The sequence below is a fragment of the Lissotriton vulgaris genome, chromosome 8 (assembly GCF_964263255.1).
Source record: "Lissotriton vulgaris chromosome 8, aLisVul1.2, whole genome shotgun sequence".
In the NCBI taxonomy this organism is placed as follows: Eukaryota; Metazoa; Chordata; class Amphibia; order Caudata; family Salamandridae; genus Lissotriton; species Lissotriton vulgaris.
Window position 1 is genome coordinate 533,673,082 of NC_141696.1, and position 18,638 is coordinate 533,691,719.

General features: G+C 47.1%; 1 protein-coding gene across 3 annotated transcripts in view; it reads right to left on the reverse strand.

Moving 5' to 3' along the window:
- PHKA2 (phosphorylase kinase regulatory subunit alpha 2) overlaps positions 1-18,638 on the reverse strand; it is an 852,423-nt gene that overhangs the window by 119,096 nt on the left and 714,689 nt on the right. For all 3 annotated transcript variants that reach the window (XM_086934344.1, XM_086934343.1, XM_086934345.1), the window contains one exon: positions 4,014-4,115. In XM_086934344.1, the coding sequence (XP_086790470.1) occupies positions 4,014-4,115 (102 nt within the window). The remainder of the gene's footprint in view (positions 1-4,013; positions 4,116-18,638) is intronic.

Consider the following 18,638-nt stretch of genomic DNA (forward strand, 5'->3'; position numbering starts at 1 on the left):
CATCCAATCTCCTGGATCCAGGTCAGACAGAACATAGGCCGGGATGAGCATCTTGAATACGTCCTTCCGCACAAAGAAATTGAGCGGTTGAAGATTTAGAAGGGGAAGAAGGCCTTTCTTTTTTGGCACTAGGAAATAACAGGAGTTACACCCAGTTCTGATCTCTGAGGCCAGGACTTTCTCTGTGGCTCCTTTCTTCAAAAGAGCCTACATGTTCTATAGCAAAATGGACAAATGGTCCTCTGAAAGCCCGTCTGATGAGGGTGGAAGTTACGGAGGGGCAGAAATTAACGGATGGGGTAGCCCTATTGAATTATCTGCAGGACCAACATGTTGGATATTATGGCTTGCTGCATGACCCACCTGTTGGATATTATGGCTTGCCATGTGGAGCTAATGACTGATTTTGCCACCCAAAGGATGGCTGTGTTCCGCTAAGCGAAAATTTAAGCAGTTAAGAGGCTGTATCCATAGGGTCAGTCTACTGGGAGGTTTGTTGTCCTAGTGTTCCTGGACGCTGTCTGCTGGATCTCCTACCTGAAAGGACTGGGGTGCCTGCTGTGTTGGGGGCAGGCCTTGATGCTGCATGTAGGCAAAACCGCTGGCAATGCCTCAAAAAGGGAAGAATTGTTGCAAATACTGTCTTGCGGGTGTGGAGATACCAATGGAGCGCTGTGGCTCTACTTACTTTTAAGTGCTCTAGGGTGGAGTTCAGCTTCTCACCAAAAAGACAAGACTCGTCAAAAGACATATTCATGAGCGATACTTAAACATAATCTGAGAAACCTGTGCATCTTTTCCATGAAAGGCACCGTAGCACAATTCTAGTCCTGACTGCTATGCCTAAACAGTTGGTTGTGTCGAGGCATGAACATATGACATATTTGGCTTAGTCCTGGCCATCCTGAACAGTCTGTGCCAAATTAGTTCAGAAGTCCTCCAGGACTCCTTGCAAAACGTCTACAACCAAATCACATAATGCATGGGAGTGCCTGCCCGGAAAAAAGCTGGCAATGAGCTAATTGATGAGAACACGTATTTCCCAATTGCCTCAAGTCTCTTTGACTCCCTATCTGAAGGGGTAATTGGAAAGGAGTTCTGGTTGACTCTGCCAGCGGAGGCCTAAACCACTAGGATGATTCGACAAAAAAGCAGGGTGAGCTGAAGCAGGTCTGTGACACTGTGCACCTGTAAATAGGCAGGGGCAAGGTTTAGCCTAGGAGCCTATAAGGGTAGCAGTCAAGGGTTTGTTCAAAGGCAACTGGGGCTCAGATGAGGTCAGCCTAGACTGCAGAACCTCAGTGAGTGTATTGATTTTGATTTGACAGACAGCAATTGTAAGTCCAGGACTTCAGATGCCATTCTGATGATCACGGCACATGAGGATGTCTCTTCATTTGAGAGACCACGTATGAAACCCAGCCCCATGTCAAGAAAAGTGTCCAGTCCACTGGCCTCTTGTACATCCAGATCGAAATGTTCGTAATTTTATTTGGAGGGAAATTCACCCCCAACATCTCCATCATCTTCAAAGGCTGGCTCACTTTGGTCAGAATGCGTTCCGAAAATGTGCTGGGGCCGCCTCCTACACAAAGGTTCCATTTGGCCTAAATCAGAATGAGTATTGTATTTTATTGTATTGTATTTGTTATTTATTACGCGCAGCTGTCACCCTACGGGTATCCTGGCGCCCAAACAGGAAAATGTCAGATGGTACAACAATACACTAGCTGTCATGATATATAGAACAGCCGCCAGAGCTATTAAAATAGAGTTACGGAGATTATACTTTGGCGAACAACCAGGTTTTCAGGCTCTTTCTGAAACCCAATAGGGTGTCAATTTGTCTGATGTTCTGAGGAAGCTCGTTCCACAACCTAGAGGCAGAGGTGCAGAAAGAATTAGTCGCACTGAAACTGTTCCAAGATGCAACCTTGGTCGAGACAAATTCGGTTTGGAGTGTGACAGGATAATAGGATCGGCATGGTATGCACATAGGCTTTGCTGAAAAATGTCCCAGATCCAGACTGGCACCTGGGCATATTCTAAAGGTGAGGAATCTGTAATCAGAAGTATCCTTCAGAAACAATGATAAGCTAAGCAGAATACTATTTCAAAATGGATGCCATCAGTAGGTTTAATTTTGCCTGCCCCATTTATGCAGCTGCATTTTTTCAATTTTCTACTTTAGTTATTTTAATTAATCTAGTGTATGCTTGTTGACTGAGTCAGTGGGTGGATGAATAGAAGAGTAACATAGTGCAAGTTACAGAGTGTCTAATCTCATTGGTGACTGTAACTTTTGTTACACACCAGACCATTCCTTCTCTTTTTTTAGTTTTTATCCTCCTCTTTTTTATTATAACTTAATTGAAATGTAAGGGTTATTGCAGCAAGTATGACAGTGACACCATAGGCAAAATTACTTAGCATTCAGAGAGACAAGCAGGTCCACCACATCAACACTAAATTTAGAACAGAGCAGTTATTGGTCCAGCCACAATGTCAACCGAGGGGGTATTATGCCTTGGGGCCCAAAGTGATCCGACCGGTCATCTCTGGGATTCCTGAGATAAAAGATAAGATTGGAGAGGATCCCAAAAATCCCTAGGCCAGGCAGTGTTTCGATAAACACATCAAAATGGGTATTATAGTATGTCATGTCTCAAAACCAACAGCTTGTTTTGAGCCATGTTCAGCTCCACCAGGAGATTACTATCCATCATTTGGCTAGTAAAAGGGCTATTGCATCAATCTGTTTTGTGAATAGTGCAAGAAGTGCTAGACTAGGGTCCAACAATAGGTTTGTAGTCACCATGTTGCTCAGTTGGGCTAAAACAGCAGCCTAATACTCATATATTTTGGGACATGCAAAAAAAAACACTGTACTGCATGCCACAATTCTTACAGGCTATTTAACTATAGGGGTACATTTGGCAATCCTCTCCGAAATATGACAGCAGTGATGGAGAAATTTAAAGTGTATTAACTGATGCCTATTAGTGAAAGGTATATGTTGAATCGATGCGCTAGAATATCGTCATTTGTGATCTACGATGTGGACTCCCAGTTTCTTCTTCCTTTATTTTGGCGGAGGGGATCTCAAACCAGAAGAATACAACTGAATTGCTTTGGAAAACTCTAAAACAGTTTTTTTTATTTCTGAGATTAAAGTAAAAGTTGGGTGAGAATAGCCCATACTGACCTGACAGGTTGGTGTTTTCATTTAATAAACATGTAACATTACTTGATGTATCCCCATACTTGTAAGGTACCACATTTAAACTAATTATCAACTCCATTGAGCAGCTGAGTTGTGGACAGGTATTACAAAGAGTATCAAATTACTTAAATACTAGTTGGTGTATTTGCAAAAATGTATTTCTACTCACTGAGGTTGACATTTATTCAACAAAATTCCAGTGGTAGCAGAAAACAACCCGAACACTCTTTGACCCAATGACATCCCTGACTTAACCTTAAGCTCAACAATACCTCATGTATAGCTCCCTATTCACCTGTGAGGGAAAGGATACAGAATGTAAAGTATAGAAAGTACGCAGACCTCTTATAACTACAGTGATTGTCTGTTCTGTTACTATTGCTGACTTTCTGACTCCTGAGAATGCAACTACCCATAGCTAGCATTGATGGCCATCTATTCACTCAGGCCCTCTTTTCTCTCTTCTTTTGTTGACCACTATCCACCTCAAGCAAAGCTGTAGCCTCAAGCTGAAGAACTCCTCCACACCTACTTGAACTTCACACTAGAAGGTTTGGAATATCAGACGAAACAAAAAGGATAAATAGTGGCAAACAATTGTTTCAGTCTTCTTATTAATCTCAAATTGGAGAAGGCTAGTTGGTAGGAAAAGTTAGCCAAGAGATGGTGAATCCAATTAAGCTTACTTTTCAGACATTGACGATTATGAGACATTATTCAAACAAATAACCTTTCCTATTTACAAATTTTAGTGTGGATTCTTTTTCACTTGCCCTAATACATGACTTACTGCTTTTCTCAACACCGAATTCTTTGCCACTCAGTATGTGATGAAGGAGGTTCTTCATATCAAATGGACTCAGGTTCATTAAGCTTTCAGAGGCTTCTTCACCTATTAATGATGTACGAGAGCAATGACAAGATAGGGTTATCAAGATAGGGGTATATCTTCACATGCTACTTTGATGATTTTGCAGATGATGACAACAATAAGACAATGTACAATGCTATTTAGGACAAGGAGATTTTGCATTTTCATACACCTCATTGAAGGATTTATTTAGAGAAAAAGAAGAGGTTTCAAGGCAACCATAATTCAAATAAGAGCAAATGAGGAAAACATTCAGTGCATTTTTCCAGACCATCTATAAAACCATACAAACACAACAACAATTTGTTGAAAACGTCTAAAAACAATTGGCAAATTACATAAAGGTTAACATATAAAATCCATAGTGCTCATGGAAAATCATCAGAATACTTCCTATGAGTTGTGAAGATATGGTTTAATGTAATAACTTGTTTTCCTATAGCACTTAATATTCAGTGTTTTTGTTTGTAATCACTGTACATAACACATTTTACTACTAAAGGGTACTCAATTTATTGGCTTTTGAATTGTGAATAATAAAAACATGTCATGCACATACACAGTTGAAGGCAGCAAGCATTTGACTTACTATGCTATTTTACCAGCAGATGTTTGAATTGTGAAATGGCAAATAATAACAGTATCTCCTAGGCTGCCCCGCCGAGAAGTAGGCCTGGAGAAATTTTGATTACACTGGAGTTCTCAGAGTAATTTAGTTAATTTCATGTTACTCTTTTGCTGCAAAATTATCCACAATTACGTAATTACTCCCATTTGCTTAATTATGAGTAAAATTATGACTATGTTGCCACAAAAATCTTACTGCAGAAGCACAGAAGCAAAGAACTTAACAAGCGTGAGCTGCTGTTTGTGTTTTGCTTTTTTTATTTGCATAAAATGCACCCTTGGATCTAATTTGAAAAGTGAGGCTGCATTTCGATCTAAAAATTGTGCTAATTGCTGGGTTACTCTCCTCGCGGAATTCTGGGTAATTTCATGTAATTCTGCTGTAATTATAGTACAGCAAATTACGCAAGTTACGCCCACCCCTATTGAAAAGTCACAATCCAAAACTAGATCAGGGACAAAATTGTACACATAAGGAATGCAAGAAAATCATTATATTTACTTATTAGCCTCTGTGGGTGCACCTAAAACTTCAGTCACTTGTTACATACAATGTTTCACATTCTGAAGACAGCAAAGGGCATGCGTTTGGGTGCACTTTTCAGAGGGTGTATATTGTTATTGGATACAAAACAATTATAATATGTCAAATAATCTGACATGTATTCGGAGATCAAATGTTCTGGGAGATGGAGATCCTAGAACTAACATTTTGGTGTATTCTTCTTAGGGAGGTTAAGTCTCCAAAACTACAAAAACTGCGGCACTTCTTAAGTATCAATTTGGTATGATATTAGGTAACTCTAATTATAGCCCTTTTTTGTAACCCTTCAAAAAGAAGCACAATCTTGCATTGATATATTTGTTTGGTATCCAAGAATCCAAGATCCACAACCTTATTACTGAGCCTGAGCTGACAATGAATGCTATCACAATGTAACTTGCCAAGACATTTCAAACAGTGTGGCTTCAGCTGAGTCCCCTTAGGCTTCCACTGGTAATTTCCATTCTGGTGTCTACGCCATTATATCTTTCCATACTGGCAGCTTCCTAGTTCCAAACCTTTGCTTTCCTTTCCACACTGGCTCTTATGGCAGCTGTCTTACATGAAGCAGCTAATGTAATTCCAGGTAGAAAATTACAATTAATCACCCCAACTTAATGGAAACTTCACTGGCTCCCCTTACCAGCCTCCATCAAATTTAAGAGTTACTGCATTATCTTCAAAGCCACATGTATCAGGATGTCAGACTGTTTTACAGAGAAGGAAATCAGGTAAAAAGATTACATTCTTTGAAGTTGAGATTCTTTTGTCCAGGTGCAATGTGACACAAAAAAGAAAACTGAGACAAGATGACCATAGGTTATACCTTGGGTGTTCTCACTATCACAAATGACAGTTCAACCAGTTCACTTTTGGGTACTACAAGGAGCGCAAGCTGACTAAAAGTTTTTGATTATGGTGCAGGAGATATTTTAGGAATTAACAAATCTGCAGGGGAGGTTCTGTGACACGCATAGCCATATCCATACTAATATAATAAAGAGAGAGCCCAAACCTTTGAGGCGGGTAATCTCAGGAACCACAGCACCAATCACAACACCCAATACAGTGTTGGAAAGGGCAGTTGCAGCAGAAGGAATAGGCTATGCAGACGCCAGCCATATACATTTAAAAGGTAAAAGAACCGTGCCAGCAAAGTATTCCCTAGTGGGTGTGTCTGCGTAGTGCTGTAGGCGTGTGCTGGGGGCGTGACAAACGCTGGGGGCGTGTGGTACGTTCCGCCCTTCATGCCATGTCTCATATCGTGTGCTGTGGGCGTGTGCTGGGGCGTGGGCATGTGCTGGGCGCGAGCGTTGTGCCCAATATTTCATTGTTTTTTCTTCCCAGGTTCTGTACATTCCAGCTCCGGGTGTCCACCCTTCTCCCTTTAAATACCCCTGCACCCCATAATCATAACCCACCCTTACTCCTTAAAATACCCCTTAAACACTAACCCAACTTAACCCTATAAATATACCCTGTACCCCAAAACCCAAACCTATCCCTAAACCCTAAAAATACCCCTGTACCCCAAAACCCAAACCTAGGGGAGGAGCTTCGCGGGCGACCAAGATGGCCGCGTAAGCTCGGAGCTCCGTGGACCGTCCGACCCGCCGCAACTCTCCTGCCTGAAATCCTGGTCCACATTGGTGGAATTGTAATGCTGGTGGCCTGCTGAGGTGGGGGCTGCAATCGGCTTCCGAATCGGTGGATCCTGAGCAGAGTTACGTCGAGCTGAACTTCGCTCCGTGACGGTGCCATTGTCCCTCCGGACTTCGTCACTTCGCACGATCGGACTGCGTAGTGCCCGCCTGCCGCCCTCGTTGGTGAAGTAACTGCGCTCCTGCTTGAGCCTTCTACACCCTGATCTTGCCTCCTTGATCCGTCTGCCTTTCGGCTGTGGACCCAGACCTGTTGCCACCTCGCCTTTGTTCTCACGTACCCATCATGGCGGGCAGAGGTGATCCGGACAGGGCATCGAATAAAGGTGGTCGGGGCAAATCGCAAACGCAGAATAATCGCATGGAGCGATATGTGAATCTCAAGTCGCCACCTACATCTGGGGCTGTCTCTAAAGGGACCCCATCGACGAGCCCACCGGACGGATCGGACCCCACCCTCGTGGACATCATGGGTGCCATCACTAGCCTCCGGGCCGACATGCAGCAGCAGCACGAGACCCTGACTCATAAAGTGGACTCCATGGCGGTTGATATCACCCTCATAAGGGCCGATTTGGGCAAGACCAACGAGCGTGTGAAGGCTCTCGACATCAAGACCGCCAGCCTAACCTCGGACGTTTCCGAGTTACAGACTGAGGTCCGCAACTTGCGGATGTCCGCTGATCTATTCTCAAGGCGGTTGGAGGACTTTGAGGGGCGAGCCAGGCGGCAGAACGTCCGCATAGTAGGGGTACCGGAGGGATCCGAGAATGACGCTGCTGACCTATTTGTGGAGGACTTGGTTAAGACTCATTTGGCGCCCTCTGGACTGAGTAACTTTTTCTCAGTGGAGCGTGCCCACCGTGTACCGGGGGGCCCGCCGAAAACGGGAGCGTCGCCGCGACCGATTGTGGCGCGCCTCCTCAACTTCAGGGACCGGGACGCGATCCTCCAAGCTTCCAGATCGCATGGACCACTTCATTACCAAAACGCGGAGGTGCACTTTTATCCGGACTTCACCAGGCTGGTGCAGCGTCAGCGCTTGAGCTACGCGGGGGTGAAGAGACGCCTCAGAGACTTGGGTCTCAAGTACTCAATGATGTTCCCTGCGAAACTCCGTATTGAGCACAAGGGACGTGCCCTCTTTTTTGACTATCCTGAAAATGTCAGTGAATGGTTGGACACTGTTTCGCCTACTCGTGACGAACAAGAGGATGAAGCTGGAGGCGCCTCGGGCGGAGCGGAGCGGCAAGACTGAACTAGGAGCTGATGATACCCCCGCCTCGAATGACCGCCGGACTGGTGCTTTGTAATTCGATGGTCTCTCCTTCATTTACATGGTGGGTGGCGGGACGTTTTCACGGGGATTCCTTACTCCTCTGGGTCTTTCGTAGAGTAGTTAATGGGGCGACAGGCACACTGCTGGTTGGGGGGGCTTTTTAGTCTACTGCAGGGGTGCAGGGTGGGGGGTTTGTTGGGGACAGTTATTTTGTGTGTTGTTTTTTACTTTCTTTCTCTAGTGTGGCAATGGGACATTGGTGCTCCTGAACTGTTTTTGATGCGGGTGTCTTTGGGTATTGGGTGGGACGGGCAGTGGGGGGATGGGGGGGTAGGATGTTAAGAATTCTCAGTTGGAATGTTAACGGGTTGGGTGACCGAATTAAGAGAGGGGTGGTGATACAACTGATTAAACGGCACATGCCAGATATTGTCCTTCTTCAGGAGACGCACTTGGTGGGCAACGCTTGTAAAGCTTTGAATCGTAAGGGTTACAAAATGGTGGCACACTCGGGGTTTTCTTTCGGCTCCCGGGGGGCGGGCATCCTCGTGCGCGCGTCCCTTCCCCTAGAGATAGAGGTCACTTTGATTGATGACAGGGGGCGGTACGCTGCCGTGGCTGGTAGATGGGAAGGGCGTTCCCTCACGTTGTTTTCTGTGTACGTCCCCCCGGGGCTCCAATCTGGTACTTTTCAGGACCTTGGTGGTGCCATCTTGTCTATGCCGGCTGGCCGGTTGATAGTGGGGGGTGACTTTAATTCAGTTTGCTCTGGTCTGCTTGATCGCCAACCGCCCCGCGACCTACGTAGCCCGCAGATGTGGCTGCCCTCCTTTCTCGAGTCCATGGGTCTGGTAGACGGGTGGCGACTTCTACATCCCACGCTCCGTCAATTTTCCTTTCTATCGGGTGCACACGGGAGTCTTTCTCGCATTGATTATGTCCTCACATTGGCTTCGGACGCACTGGCCGTTTCCGAAGCCCGCTTTCTGGCGCGGGGCATTTCTGATCACTCCCCGTTATGGGTCTCTTTCGACTTTGGGGTGGTCCTGTCGGAACGACCGGCCGCGGTCAATCCGTGGTATTTTCGTAACGTCAAAACCCGCTCCCTCCTGGCCAAAGCCATTGATCTTTATTTCTCCGAGAACGTGGGCTCGGTGAGGTCGGCCGTTACGCTCTGGGAGGCCTTCAAGACGGTGCTCCGTGGCGAGGCCCAGGCGCTCATCGCTGAGGCCCGCCGGACTAGGGATTCTGACATGTTGGTTGTTGAGCAGGAGGTCTTGCGTCTCGAGGCCCAGCTGGGGCCCGAGCCGGACCCCTCTGTCCTGCATACCCTCTCGCTGAAACAAGCAGAGTACCATGCCTTGGCCACGAATGCCGCACTCGCTCTAGCCAAGGAACACCGGGGCCGCATCTACGATGTGGGCGATAAGGCCGGGAAGTTGCTGGCTTGGTTAGACAGAAGGGAGATGGCCAGCGGTGTGGTGCCCGAACTCCTCGGTGATGACGGTGTGGTCCTTACGGACCCTAGTGCCATCGTCGACTCATTCGCTGGCTACTTTCGGGGGGTCTATGAGTCTGCCTCGGACTTTTCGGAGGCGGACTCATCGGCCTTCCTTTCGGATATTGACCTACCCTGCCTTTCCGAGGATGAGAGAGCGGACTTGGATAGAGACATCACCGCTGACGAGATTGACCTTGCGATCCGCTCCCTGCGGACCGGAAAGGCCTCCGGGCCTAACGGCATACCGGTGGAACTGTATAAAATCCGCTCGGACGCGGTCTCCCCGCACCTCCGTAAAATGTTCTTGGAGTCCTTTGAGAGGGGCTGTCTCCCTCTGGATCAACGACTGGCTACCATCGTGGTCATCCACAAGGAGGGTAAGCCACGGGACGTCTGTCGATCGTACCGTCCTATCTCTCTCCTTAACGTGGAGCCCAAGGTCCTCGCCAAGCTGCTCGCCAACCGACTGATTGGCGTCATTAGCGACCTCGTGCACCCCGACCAGTCGGGATTCATCCCCCACCGAAACACCGCCCTCAATTTGCGACGCCTCCATGGTGTCATGGCCAGGGCCCACACTCTCGAAGAGCCGGCTGTCCTCGCGTCCCTCGACGCCACTATGGCCTTCGACTCGCTCGAATGGCCATACCTCTGGGCAGTGCTGACCAAACTCGGGTTCGGACCGGTCTTTGTGAGCTGGGTGAAGCTACTGTACGCGGACCCGATGGCTAATGTTACGGTCAACGGTCGCCTGTCGGCGCCATTCCCCCTACGTCGGGGTACTAGACAGGGTTGCCCCCTTTCGCCCCTTCTGTTTGCCTTGGCCCTTGAACCGCTTGCAGCTTTACTGCGTGTGCATCCTGACCTGCGAGGCATTACATGGGCCCCTGGCTTCGAAGACAGGGTCTCCCTGTACGCTGATGATATCCTGCTCTATCTGACTTCCCCCTGCAGGTCCCTCATTGTGGCCTGTGATGTGATCAGACTTTTCGGGCGGTACTCTGGCCTGGTTATCAACTGGGCCAAGTCCTCCCTATATGTCCTCAAGGGAGATACTCCACGTCTCCCCAGAGGCTGCAGGATTCAGATTGTCACGCGCGGCTTCAAGTACCTGGGCATCTACATCTCGGGTAACCCCAAGTTGAGGCATGATAACAATTTACTCCCCCCTCTTCAGCGGTTACGGCGTGATGTGGACAGCTGGCGTAAACTGCCGCTCTCCCTTCTTGGCCGTGCCGCTCTGTTCAAGATGATGGCCCTGCCCAGGTTCCTATACGCACTCCAAAACGCCCAGGACCCGGTCCCGGCGCGCTACTTTCGTGATCTTGAAGGCCTCCTCCGACCCTCCTCTGGGATGGCCGGCCCCGTGTTGCCATCCACAAACTCACACTCCCCTGGTACGACGGTGGCATCGCCCTCCCAGATGTGCGCCGCTACTATTGGTCTTCGCAACTAGCTGCCCTCAACCACGGCTTTTATGGCCCAGTGGGGAGCCATGGATAGATGGTTGATGGGCGATGGTAACTATTATCGGGCCCTATACTCGAAGTCTTTTGACCGGCGGTTGACGGGCCCCACCCGTACGGCGGTCCGCACTTGGCGAGCGGTTACTAAGGCACAAGGGTGGCAGGGCAGACTCACGAGGTTCACTCCCCTCTTTGATTCGGACATCCTGGGTAGACTATGGCACACCAAGGGATTTGATAAGTGGGACCTTATCGGCATCAGCAGGGTTGATGATATGCTCTCTAGGGGCTCAATTAAGACCTTCCCCCAGTTACAAACCGAATACCAGCTGGGCGCGACGGAGTTTTTTCGCTACGCTCAACTGAGACACGCGCTGCTTTCGGCCTCTCCGCCGGACGGCGTCATTCCTGAGAGCTCCCCTCTGGAAGACAGGATACTAGATGGGCACATGCCGGACAGCGCAATCTCCCTCTCCTATAAAAAATTGATCAATGTGCGCACGGACCTCCTCCTTAGCTTGAGAGACCAGTGGGTGACGGCCGGCCTTGAATTGGACGATGAGGATTGGCAGAGCGCAGTTGCCTCCCCTAAGGAGGTTGCCATTTCCTCCCGTCTTCGCCTCGTGCAATTTAAGATCCTGCACCGGGTGTATACGACAGGACCCCGATTAATGCGCATGGGTTTCTCGCCTGACGGTCTCTGTCGTAGGGGCTGCGGAGCTCTTGCCACTTTTTTGCACATCCTTTGGGAATGCCCGGTGATTGCCTCCTACTGGAGGAGAGTGCACCGAGTTATGGAGGAGGTGACTGGCGTGGTTGCTCACGCGGAAGCCCGTAGGTGCCTTCTGAACGTATGGGAGCCTTCCGATCACAACGTTGCACAGATTAGATGGGTAACCCTTGGGAACATGGTGGCTAAGAGGGACATAGCCCAAAAATGGGGTGCGCCCGCGGCCCCCCTGCTGGTACAGTGGAAGGCCAACATGGACTGGTGCATGTTCAGGGAGAAGACAGTCTATGTGGCCAGAGGGAGACCTCGAACTTGGACTAAAATCTGGGGGGCATGGAATGAGTACAGGGGAGATGTGTGCTTACCGCCTGAATCAGTCAGCCTGCATGATAATGTGTCTCCCTAGCCTCTGACGCCAACTGAGCTCTACTGTAATATAATCTCCTGTTACCTTCCCCCCACCTCCTCCTTCCCGTTCTGGTACCTTATCCTTGATGAACATATCGCTGCCTTCCTCCCCTACCCATCCCCGACACCCAGCGTCACACTGTCCCCACTGCCACTTTCGCGCCCGCGGGCGCCCTTTTGTTGAACTTCATCTTAATATAAAATTAACCTTCGACGATTATGTCTCATTTGTTTGACACTATTTCTCTCCTGTTAGCCCTGCTGCCTTGCCTCCGGGATGTCAGGCTGAATAGCTGTGTGTTCTGATTTTAATAAAGGTTTTCAAAAAATTTAAAAAAAAAAAAAAAAAACCCAAACCTAGCCCTGAACCCTATAAATACCCCTGTACCTCAAAACCCAAACCTAGCCCTGTATCCTAAAAATACCCCTGTACCCAAAAACTCAAACCTAGCCCAGAACGCTAAAATACCCCTGTACCCCAAAACCCAAACCTAGCCCTGAACCCTTAAAATACCCCTGTACCCCAAAACCCAAACCTACCCCTGAACCCTAAAAATACCCCTGTACCCCAAAACCCAAACCTAGCCCTGAACCATAAAAATAACCCTGTACCCCAAAACCCAAACCTACCCCTGAACCCTAAAATACCCCTGTACCCCAAAACCTAAACCTAGCCCTGAACCCATAAAATTACCCCTGTACCCCAAAACCCAAACCAAGCCCTGAACCCTTAAAATACCCCTGTACCCCAAAACCCAAACCTACCCCTGAACCCTAAAAATACCCTATACCCCAAAACCCAAACCTAGCTGTGAAACCTAAAAATACCCCTGTACCCCAAAACCCATACCTATCCCTAAACCCTAAAACTACCCCTGTACCCCATAACCCAAAACTATATCTGAACCCTTAAAATACCCAAACACCCCAAAACATATACTTCAGTACCCCAAAACCTGTACCCCTATACCCATACTTACCTTATCCAAACATTAAAAAAACATGCTTTTACCAGTCATGCATTTACAACGAATTTCGTTGTAAATGTATGCGTGGTAAAAGCATATAAAATGTAATGCCATGCGTTATAATGGCATTGCGGAGTCATGGTACTTTCGTAATGAAAGCATGCGGAGTGATAAAAAGCGGAAAGAAAGTTGCGGAACAATGGGTGTTTACCCTCCCCCGGTAAGTACATTGGTGGCACGGCGGCCCAAATCTCCAGCAACATACTCGTATTTTTTCACCACCGATTTGAAAAATGCACAGGTCTCTCTCATTGATGGCTAGCACCGACATACACTTTTAGACACACCTCCCGCCACAAGTTCTAGAATTGCGAACTTTAGAGCTGGGGAGCTGCGTTCGAATCTCGACATCAGCTCAACATTGTGTGATTCGAGGCAAATCGCTTTGTCTCCCCGTGCCTACCACAAATGAATGTGTTCTTCTGTAATGTAAATTGTGCTCATTCCATGTTGTCAAGTTCGTGCTATATAATATTGCAAGGAAAAATAAAGTAGGGAAACTCTAGTTCACACACTACTGAACGCACACTCTTAAGTGCATCAGCAGTGCACTGTGAATCGGAGCGTTTCACAGGCCTGTCACAGATAAGAAATGCTATCAAAACGAAATCCTACAAAACAATATACAACTGGCCGGCAGCAATTCATACCCGGACAACGTCGGGACGGGCTGCTAGTTTGCTAATAAAGTTCTCCTTTTATCTTGTATACAATGAATTTTATCTTGAATGGATTCTGTATTACTGTTATAGATTGTCTTTTATGATGAAGAATCGCAATAAAGACTTAATGACTGACTGGCTAATAAAGGTATTCCTTCCAATATTTCATGATGGTGGCAAGAACAACAAAGTTACCAGTTTAATTGAAAGAGGTTGTCTAATTTTTCTGTTTGAAGTTATGGTTTGATCAGAAAGTCTTACCTCTACTTTCTATTGTGCCCATTTATTTTCTAGCAATTGTTATTCTAAACATCATTTTACATTCACCATTAGGCTTACATAGTCCCCACCCTTCCGCCACATACCAGTGGACTCAGATTTACAGTTGGAAGCTGAAAATTTGGTGAAGGAAAGCAGTGTGTGCCTATACTGTTTGATTGAGTTTTAATTTTATTATTTCCAGGTTATTAATAAATATCTGCAACTAATCTGTATTTGTGCTATACATTTAATCAGTGCTAATAATTTTTTTTTTAAGTAACCTTTATTATATTTCCTTACATTTTTTTTATAGACAGATCTCAGAGACCCCAGTGGCAAAGATCTGCAACAACAGGTGAAAAGTTAATAGTAGTAACTTTAACCACGTAAATTCTGTTGTTTGGGGCTCCACACCCTCGCTCGAAGGGGTGGAGCTATGTAAGTCTACACAAAGGTGTAAATTATTACTCAGAAATGGTGAACAGAAAAAAGGTGAGGAGTTACACCTACACATGGGAGTAAATATACACGAGTAAATTAACATGTATATTTACCTGTGAGTATCGGTTCCAACTGCTCAAGTAGTAAAACTAAATTTTCAAAGCGTTGAGCCACAATCAATTTCGCTGCATCCAATGTTGTACAAGCAATAGACTCTCCATAGCCTGCCAACATTCCTCAAGATTATTTCACATTCTAATCTGTACATGCTTGATATCAACAAATGATATGGTAGTGAGTAGTGGTAGGGCTTGCTAGAAGGTCTGCAATGTCAAAGACAATATGGACCACTGAGCACCCTAGAGGAGACTTTGGAAGATCCGAAAAGGAAGAAGACTGATTTGACATGGTGGGTATAATGCAAAAGAAAGGACATGAACCACTGGAGGATAGTTCCTCCAATCCTGATAATCCCTTCAAAAGAGCCAAGAGGTGTGTCATGACAAACAGGGGTACATACTGAAGAAAGGCCGAGGAGGATTCAGGCATAAGTTTCACACCGAAACATGATGGAAACTATCTCTTCTCCAATTCAAGCTAAAGATGGCTCACAGAGGCATATATGATTTTAGTTGCTTGAATATCCTAACAATGGTCTTCACAAGAAGCTGCAAATATATTGTGCACGGTTAGGAAGTGGGGCTTGATGGAATTTGAGATACGGTGGAGGACTGAAGAGAGTCTACTGTGTCTGCAAAATAGGCCAGTAGATGACTTTGGGTAATGTCTTTGCACATGGTCTGAAAATTGGGTGACAAAGTCCTCTATTAGGATTTAAAGTTGGAAGCATTATGGTATACTGGTACGGCTTTAGCGAACGAGATACTTACCTTCGGTAATAATGTATCTGGTAGAGACACAGTCTAGCCACAGATTCCTTAACTTAGAATATCCCCAGGCGTCAGACTGGATCAGGAAGAAATGCGTTACTTACCTATAACTGCAGTTATCCAGTATTGGTGTCTTTCATAGATTCACATGCCTGAATCATTTCCCATCGTCGAGACGGGAGTCTCCGGTACATAGAAAAGTAATGTCCTATAGACATATATAGAGAAACATAGGCCTAAGGGCCTCACCTTAGTAGTCTATCTATGTCCTTTTGTATAAAGGACCAAACTCCAGAAGGTAGCCAATCAGCTACCACCTCCCTCTAGAACCTTCCTGTCAGGAGCCTCAGTCTCTCAGATTTTCGTACGCACCAAGCTAGGTAGGAGTAATACTGTTAAGAGAAATGGGTGAGTCCTTCCAGGGGAGCAGGAGGGTTGCAGGTGAATCTATGAAAGACACCAATACTGGATAACTGCAGTTACAGGTCAGTAACGCATTTCTTATCCAGTATTATGGGTGTCTTTCATAGATTCCCATGCCTGAATCAGAGTAGCAAGCAATACATTAAGCACATTTCTGATGGAACAGCATATACCAGTCTTTAGATAATACATATCATGCGACTAAAAGCCATCAATACATAATAAGAAAGAAGTAAATAAATGTGCATACCAGCGGAGGATGGCGGGAAGGAGGATGGCTCACCTCTTTGGAATAGGTGGCGAAGCACAGCCTGGCCCACTGCTGCATCCTGCATCAGTTCCGTATCCAGGCAATAGTGCCTGGTGAAGGTATGCAGTGACTTCCACGTCGCCGCTCTGCAAATGTCCAGTATTGGCACCCCCGCGAACAGTGCAGCCGATGTGGACACAGCTCTTGTAGAATGAGCTCTTACTTTTGAGTGCAATGGCCGTCCGGCTCTATCGTGGCAAAAGGCAATTGCCGAAGATATCCATCTTGAAATATTTTGTTTGGAAAGCGGCATGCCTTTCCTTGGCCTACTAAAAGCGATGAATAACTGATTTGTTTTCCTGAACTGTTTTGTCTTGTCAAGGTAACATTTAAGACACCTTTTCAGGTCCAAAGAGTGCAGAGTCCTTTCAGCCGTAGAAGAATGATCGGAGGACTACCGGCTCATTTAAATGGAAGTCCGACGGGACTTTAGGAATAAACCGAGGATTAGTTCTTAAAACCACTCTGTCATCTGTCACTGCATGAAGGGATCTTGTATGTAAAGAGCCTGTAGTTCTCTGACCCTTCTTGCTGAGGTCAGTGCCAGAAGGAGGGCTGTTTTTCAGGAGATGTATTCGACGTCTGCCCTGTGGATGGGTTCGAAAGGGTGCTTCATCAACTGGTTGAGGACCACATTGAGATGCCATGTTGGCGGGACCCTCCCTGGCCGAGGAAAAGATCTGAAGAGTCCTTTTAGGAATTGTTTTATTAACTTGTGTGACCAGAGAGAGGGCCCTTTTGAAGATCTTATATACCGTGAAATCACCGCCAGATGAACTCTGATGGAGGCATGCGCAAGGCCCGACTGTGCCAGGTGTAGCAGGTATAGTAGTAGTTGCTCCGGAGTAGCCTGAAAGGGATGTAGACCTTTGTCCTTACACCAGATGCAAAAGCGTTTCCACTTTAAGGAATAGGTTTTGATTGTGCTCTCTGCTCTTGCCTTCGCGAGGACATCTTTGCACTCCTGCGGGACGTCTAGCTGGCAGAACTCTCGGTACTCAGGAGCCAAGGCGATAACCTGAGTGATTTCAGATACGGGTGCGGTACTTGGCCGTTGGACATCGTGAGCAGGGATGGATGTAGACACAGACGGATTGGCGGCTGAACTGAGAGGCGATGGAGGTCCGTGAACCAATGCTGTCTCGGCCAGAACGGGGCAATCAGAATCATAGTGCAGTGCTCTGTCTTCATCTTCCTGAGGACTCTTGGTATCAGTGGGAATGGCGGAAAGGCGTACGTAAACACGTTGCGCCAAGCGATGGAAAATGCATTTCCGAGTGACCTTAACTGGGGATGCCAACTTGCGAAGTTGCGGCATTTTGCGTTCTCCCTGGTGGCAAAAAGGTCAATCTGCGGTGTTCCCCATTCTGAGAAGACGTGATCTAGCACCTCTTGGTCGAGCTCCCATTCGTGGGACATAGATCTCTGTCTGCTTAGAGCATCTGCTATGATGTTGTCCTTGCCTGGGACATACTCCGTTTTTAACGTGATACTGTGGAGCACAACCCAGTTCCAAATTTTCTGCGATTCGCAAGATAGTGTGAGCGAACGCGTTCCTCCCTGCTTGTTCAAGTAGGGCATCGTCGTAGTGTTGTTGGTCCTGACGAGCACTGGGGAGTTCCTGATGCGCGGTAGGAAGGCCTGCAGAGCTAGAAAAACTGCCCTCAGCTCCAGAAGGTTGATATGGAGCTGTGTTTCCTGTTCCGTCCACTTGCCACTGATCTGCAACTCCTGGAGGACAGCTCCCCATCCCTCTAGATAGGCATCCGTTGTTATCACATGTGGGGCTGCAGGAAGCAGGAACGGTAGCCCTTGTGAGAGGTTCTTGAGCAACCTCCACCAGAGTAGGGCCTTTGTCATTTGCTGAGTTATCACAATGCGATCCTCGAAAGAACCTGTGGTTTGTGTCCATTGCCTGGTCAAGGCCTCCTGCAGTGGGCGCATTCTGAGCAGACAGTGGGGAATCAGCAGGATACACAAGGACATCATCCCCAAGAGGGACTTGAACGTACGGACCAGTAAAGTTTTCTTCGAGGCCACTGAGGTGGCCAGAGTGAGAAGCTTGTGCTTTCTTTCTTGAGATGGGAATGCTTTTGAACATTCCGTATCCAATCTTGCCCCGAGAAAGGTAAGAACTCGGGAGGGCTGTAGAGCAGACTTCTCGTGATTGAGCGTCAGGCCCAGGTGCTGGAAAAGATTGAGACAGGCGCTGGAGGATTTGGCTGCGCCTGCCATAGATGGTGCTTTCACCAGCCAGTCGTCCAGATATGGGAAGACCTGGTGTCCATGCTGTCGTAGGAAAGCCGCCACTGG